The sequence below is a fragment of the Condylura cristata genome, unplaced genomic scaffold (assembly GCF_000260355.1).
Source record: "Condylura cristata isolate star-nosed mole 26May11 unplaced genomic scaffold, ConCri1.0 scaffold00006, whole genome shotgun sequence".
In the NCBI taxonomy this organism is placed as follows: Eukaryota; Metazoa; Chordata; class Mammalia; order Eulipotyphla; family Talpidae; genus Condylura; species Condylura cristata.
The window spans coordinates 45,334,101-45,340,761 of record NW_004567107.1 but is presented as its reverse complement, the minus strand read 5'-3'; the positions used below and the strand labels follow the sequence as shown (position 1 = coordinate 45,340,761).

At 37.8% G+C, this 6,661-nt stretch overlaps 1 protein-coding gene across 3 annotated transcripts in view; it reads left to right on the top strand.

Moving 5' to 3' along the window:
- Positions 1–6,661, top strand: part of PTPRD (protein tyrosine phosphatase, receptor type, D) — a 1,952,036-nt gene that overhangs the window by 1,816,261 nt on the left and 129,114 nt on the right. For all 3 annotated transcript variants that reach the window (XM_012721366.1, XM_004677659.2, XM_004677657.2), the window contains one exon: positions 5,803–5,893. In XM_012721366.1, the coding sequence (XP_012576820.1) occupies positions 5,803–5,893 (91 nt within the window). The remainder of the gene's footprint in view (positions 1–5,802; positions 5,894–6,661) is intronic.

Here is a 6,661-nt window from a genome sequence, read left to right as displayed (position 1 = left end):
GGCCCGAGAGTTGAAAATTCTAATGGGAGAGAAGAGTTTCTAGGGATTTTGACTGACTGATCTGAAGAGTCATAGTCCCAAAGGCACCTACTTCATTCACTTCCATTTTTCAGTGGGAAAAGAATTCAGAGATGAAATTGTAAAGTTAGATAAATGTACATATGCTTTAGCTATGTACATCTAGATAGATCAACATGTCTTAAATAGTATAAGAAAATTATGAACTGGAATTGGTCCACTGAGATTACATAGTAGAGGTATAATTGTTTAAAATGAGAGATGAAGGGAGGATTCAGGTGATAAATGTAAGTTTTTTATTTCAGAATACAGGGGAGTTCACCATTGATATCTGGGAAGGCCAGTAAGTTTTTGAGAGATGGGACAGAATAATCAAGGATTCAATGATAGGATGGATAGAAGTCAATTCAAGAAACTGAAGATTCATTAGGGTGTGTAATCCAGAGGGCGTGGAGAGATTCAAACGAGATTTCACTGAGTCTTCAACCTAAAGATGGTTATCCTAACAGAAAGGAGGATCTGAAATGTTTTTAGTTTTAAATGTAAATGTTACATTTTTTTTTTCTCATGAAATTTTAGAGACTGGACTAGAGAGGGATAAAATCATTAGAGAAAAAAAGTTATTAGATTAAAATGGTAACATAAATCTGAAGAGGTGTGAACTATACCCCTAAATCATGGATGTTGAATGCCTCAGTAAAAATGTACAATTCACAAAAAAATTAATCAGCAGTCCAGACATGAGACATAAGAATGAGGTCAGGCAGTAGAGATAGAAAGAAATAAGTACACTAGAGATAGAGTTAGGAAATAATAGGATATGCAGTCGATTTTGTGTAAGAGAGGGAAAGAATCAAAAGACCGTCAAACATAATACCAAATTTTATGGCATAAAATGCATTGGAGAGAGCAGTATTGGAGGATGCTTATTGTTTTAATCACAGCAACTTTGAAGTATTTTTGTGGCACAGAAGTGGAGGCATAAAGTTGGAACTAGATTAAACTGTGATATTCAGAGAACATCCTGGGCTAAAAACATGAATCTAAACATCATTGGTATGTAGATGATGAACAATGCCTGAGTTGGAATGAGATCACCTAGGAAAGAGAGGGAGTGCAGAGCAGTCCTTGGCTAGTGGTCTGAGAATCTCCACCATTCATTTGGTTGGCTGCAGAAAATAAATACCACTAAGGAAATAAGGGCATTGTGGTGTGAGGTGAAAAGGGGACCCAGAGAGCTGGGTGCTGGGAAAAGGCTCTCAAGGTTTCAGGGTGTTTCTTAACAAAAGCATATGGTTCTGTAAATGCACAAAGTAAGAAGGGGGTCCTTAACTCTCCTTTTGATGAAGTATTATTAAGGTCACTGGGAACTCTAGGAAAAGCATTCACGGGAGCTGATAAGACTAGTGCCTAGAACACAGTTGACTGGAAAGTGAATGAAAGTGAAGAAACAGAACAGTGAGAACAGCTACAACACACTGCTCTTCTCAGAATTTGAGCAGTGAGGAGTGGGAGAGAAAGTTGAGGTTGGAGTAGGATGTGCTTTATTTTGTCTTGTAAATGGCACATACTATGTGTGGTTGAAAGATAATGGATAGAATCCATTGGGAAGAGAGGAGTATGTATACAGTAAAATTCCTAAGGGAGTGAGGTAATGGAACAAATTTAAGAGTGAGTATACTTAAAAAAGTAGGGCCAGCTTACGTGTTTCCAAAATGAATGAAGATGCTTTGCATGTGGGTATAGGTGGGGAGTATATTGAAAATATAGGACTTGTCTGAATATTTTTATTATATTTATTACATTATACAAACTCTATTATATTCCTACCACCTTATAGGCTGAGTTTGACATTTCCATTGCTTTTGTACAAATGGTGATTCTGTATTTAAACTTCTTAATGCCTGGAGTCAATACATTGTTTTATAGTTCTACATAGCCTATCTCCCTCATAGGAGTTAACTACAAGTTTAATCATTAACCAGGTCAGCAACACATTTAACAGATTTTTATCCTTAGCATTACTGAAAACTTGGACTAGCTAATTAAAACAAGTGTATGAATTTTACAATTGTCTTTACATTTAGACATGTTCTAGTGGGGGTTGGGGATCTATCCCCTGGTTTGTGGCCAGGGCAGAAGTTGGAGAAAGTTGCTGTGTCAAGTGGAAAGGCTGGATAAACCCTGGTAGGGTTGCCAGGCAGTGCTGAAGGCCTGTTTGAGTTTTCTGACCTTGAATTCATAGTATCATTTTGTCCTGTGTGTTGTTTCTCAACTTGTGTTCGGTCTCTCGAGTTTATTTAAGCACAGAAAGTAAAGGCAGCAGTACCTTTCTGCAGAGCTAGAGTGGAGGCTATGGAGGGGTGTACTTCAAGCACTTGAGGGTGTGGCTGGTGTACAGGCCAGGTCTAGGAAGAAAACCTGCTTGGTTCATGGAGGGCAGAAGAAACAGCCACCATGTAGGATGGCCAAGGGAAAGGTGAGTTTCAGGAAAAGCAAAGTCAGTAGAATCCACAGAGCCATTACTGCAGAGAATACATGTGAAATGTGTGGCGTTAAATCAAAACATGATTGTATAACAGAGTTCCAAATTCCAAGTGCCCCATTTCTTGCCATGGGTAAAGCTGCTTTGAAGAAGATTCAATTTTAACTATTCAAGATGAATTGCTTTAGCGATAAGTGGAGAGAAAAAGATATAGATAATCTGGCCATCCTGTTAATTAATTGCTGTGGGGGAGGATGTTCAATTCTTATCCCAGCCACAAGTAAAATGAATAGCTTGGGAGTGCTGTAAAAGGAAGAAAAAACTATTATTATTATTGTGTGTGTGTGTGTGTGTGTGTGTGTATGTATAAGAGCGTGGCTACTCAAAAGGTGAAAGCAGAAGACAAATTAATAGAATTCATCAACTTACCCTTGATTTACAAGATTGTGAGAGAGGACAATGGGAGCTCTCTGATCATGTGTAGTAGCATTTCGTTGAGTGCAGAGAAGCTGTACTGCCTTTGTACAATTGGTACTGAAAAGCAAGAGGTTTCCTGACAAGTGTGTTTATCAAGTATATCTGCAGTGTTATTTTGTGTGCTCAGTTGCAGCCCCTGCCATTCTTCTCCATGCTCATTTAACATGGACTCATCTGGTAAATCCTGCAGGTTGGTAGGAGGACAGGAAGAGAAGGAAGCTTACTCGGGATCATAAAATTGAAGATACTGGCCTCTCTCTCACACAACATACTTTTCCTTCTCTCCCTCCCTGATCGTCATGATTATTGTTAGTAGAGAAAATGAGTGACTGAGTGCTGGGATCCTACGAGTCTGCTGATTAGATACTTAAAGCACCATGGATAGAGGTTTCTGCTCTAGCTGTCTAGTTTGACCTGAATTCTTGATTAGGGAGGAAAAACGCTGACAGGTTCCTTAACCTGCTTCTCTGGCCATTTCACTGTTTCCTGCTGTATTGGGTAGTTAGGTGCAGTTCTCCCTCTCGAAGGTCAGAACTAGCAGTAGCGATTGATATCTTTAGTGTCCGTGCCACATACTGTGCTAAACTGTCTGTTTATTTGTTTTATTTCCCCAAGTAGCACTCTGATATTATTGACTCATTTTTCAGAGTACACAGCTAAAGTTCAGGGATCTGGCCCAAGATTATGTAACACATTTGTGGCAGAATCTGAATTTTGGACCAGGAACTTCTCTCTGTAGATGCCACATTATTTACCAGAATTTAGAGCAGCACCACCAAACAAATGCAGTAAGAGCCAAGTGAAATACTACATTTTTTAGTAACTTCTTTAGAAGTATAGAGAAATAGGCGGGAATAATTTTCATAACTTTTTACTTAACCTAGTAAGTCCAGAATATTAGTGTTTTAATGCATAATCACTATTTTAAAAAATGCTGAGACAGGGCCCTCCCTGGTGGTGCAGCGGGTTAAAGCACAGCACCAGAAAGCTAAAGCCACTTCAGCATGAGTTCCATTCCCACCTCAGAGGTGATCCACTTGGCATGGCAGACCTCTCCTGACCCATGCACTGTTGCCCTCAGCAGTGTGCTTCATTGTTCTGCCTGTGGTGCTCCCCACTCTGTCTCTGGTGAAGCCTCTCACTGCCCCTGTACCTCTGGCCTGTACCCCAGTTCTGTATGCATAAATAAATAAATCATAAAAAAATACTGAGATATATTACATTCATTATTCCTGCTACATCTTTAAAATTCAGTGGCTTTTACACTGAGGGCACATGTCACTTTAGACTTAGTGCATTCCATGTGTGTCATTGACCAGAGGAAGCTAGAGGCTGCCACTCAGCACAGTCCTGCCCTAGACTCTTTTGATGGAAAGAGTTCTTTAACATGGTTTTACTGAGTTTACTTCGAGTATTGCTTTGAGATAAGTAGAAAGAGACCTTCCTGCTGTGAGGTTGGTCTCTGTGATACAAACTTGATAGCCCCTGTCCCCTCACCTCCACCTCCCTCACCCTCTACCCTTCCCTTCTAAAAATGTGTTTTCAGTTTCATAAGCAGTCTATAGAATCTTTAAAAAGCTACCATATATGCAGAACACATGAAACAGAAAGAGTAGACCTTTCAAGGTTAAAATACACGCAAGTGGGTATCTCTTTACTCTATTTGTAACTTGAGGAGCTAGTCTCTCTGGATTTCTTTTTTTGTCAATCACCTGTCTGTATTGGATTGTTGAGAGAACAAAGCAAGATTATTAATTTAACATAATAACTGAGAAATAGGAAATGATGGACATGTCAGCTGTTTTTATATACAAGTTCACAGTCTTTGTATAATTATCACCAAAGCACAATCCCTAACCGTGAGTATATGAGCAGAACATATGCTATATGGAAGTTACAAAATAGTTTTTCAATACCTATGAAGAAGTCCATTTATATATTTTAGTTAACTGTCATCTATAAGTTTTGTGGTTTTCATTTTTCATACAAATAATACGTATTATAGGGGTATATAAGCATAATCACCATTAAGATAATATGGGCATTTGTTTAGGCTAAAGGTGGTTTTTATTATTCATTGCTTTTTTTGAAATTGAAATACTGCAAGACCCTTTAGGGCTACAGTGTCCATCTGTAAGAACTGCAGTTACAACTGCTTTATAAGGCGTGGAGAGAGTGAATACAAAACCCATAGCTTTGTGTGCAATAAATACTTTTTTTTTGGTGGTAAATTCAAGTTGTATCTGTATAATCATAACGGAACCACCAAAGACATTATTACAAAGGTTTCTGGAAGTTTTAACAAGTAGTAACCATGAGTGTATGTTATGGAAAATAATGTTTACCTGTCTCTGATAAAGTTTTTAGAATGTTTAAATGGGATTGTGATAGAAAGCTACTTATTTCCCAACATAAAGTAAGCACTTGATATAAATATTTCACATCTTATGGAAGTATCCTCTTATAAATAGATAACAGAAAATATTTAATTCAGTAGTTTGTGCTGATAGATTTCAATATACAATCCTTGTATGTGTCCAGCACCAGGATCCTAGGAAATTATTGCTGCCCTATTTATGATACCTAATAAAGAGTAGTCAACCATGGTGATATTACCATACAAGATCATTAAAGTAACACATAAATGTCTACCCAGGTGGTTTTTAAAATTGAACAAACAGGTGGTTGTCACTGATGGAAAAGTTCTTCCACATCCATAATTTGCCTTCACCCTCCATCACTGGTCTGTAGGTGACTGAGGAACCATCTGTTTTCCCTTCCCACTGCACTAACCTTATTTTTGTATCTCTATTCTTGTACAGAGGTTACTACATAATAATTGTGCCTTTGAAGAAATCTCGTGGGAAATTTATCAAGCCATGGGAAAGTCCAGATGAGATGGAATTAGATGAGGTAACTGTCTTTCTTAAATCTGTCTTTCAATGGTTATTTAATTTATTAAACACCTGTCTCCTCCCTGGAGGGCTTCCATAACTAATCCAGTTGCTGACTTATGCACAGACTGCATGGGTGCCTGGATGGTTAGATGGTTCAGTTCTATGTGCATACATGTCCTTTATAGAATTTACAACAGTAAGCTATTTTTTGTTGTTGTTGTTTTAATTAAATGACATTAAGCCATAATAAAGCTCACAACTATCTAATCTTTGTCGGCACTAATATTTTGTCCCTTTGCCCCTTGTAAAACATGATGCAGAGGTGTGGAAGGTGAAGTAAGTTGTTAGCAAAGACTCACTTTCTATTATGATGAATTTGAAGGTCCATGCACTTCATTAGTACCAAGCAAGGCTGTTTCAAATGCTCAACTGCCTTATGCACCAGAATGCAAACTTTGACTTACTGTGTGTTCTTCTCCAGCTTATGAGTAGCAAATGTCTGCCTTGTTTTACACTCGTAGGGTTTTCACGATCAAAAATGCACTTACCTACAGGGGGAGAAAACAGATCACAAAATGTTGAGCCAAATAAGAACAAAAAATATAGAACAAAAAAAAAAAAATAGAGCAAATACCAGATAGGATGGTTTTAGTTTTCAAAAATCTACATTTGAAGTGATACTGTTTTTGGGGAAAAAAGAAAGAAAGAAAGAAAGAAAGAAAGAAAGAAAGAAAGAAAGAAAGAAAGAAAGAAAGAAAGAAAGAAAGAAAGAAAGAAAGAAAGG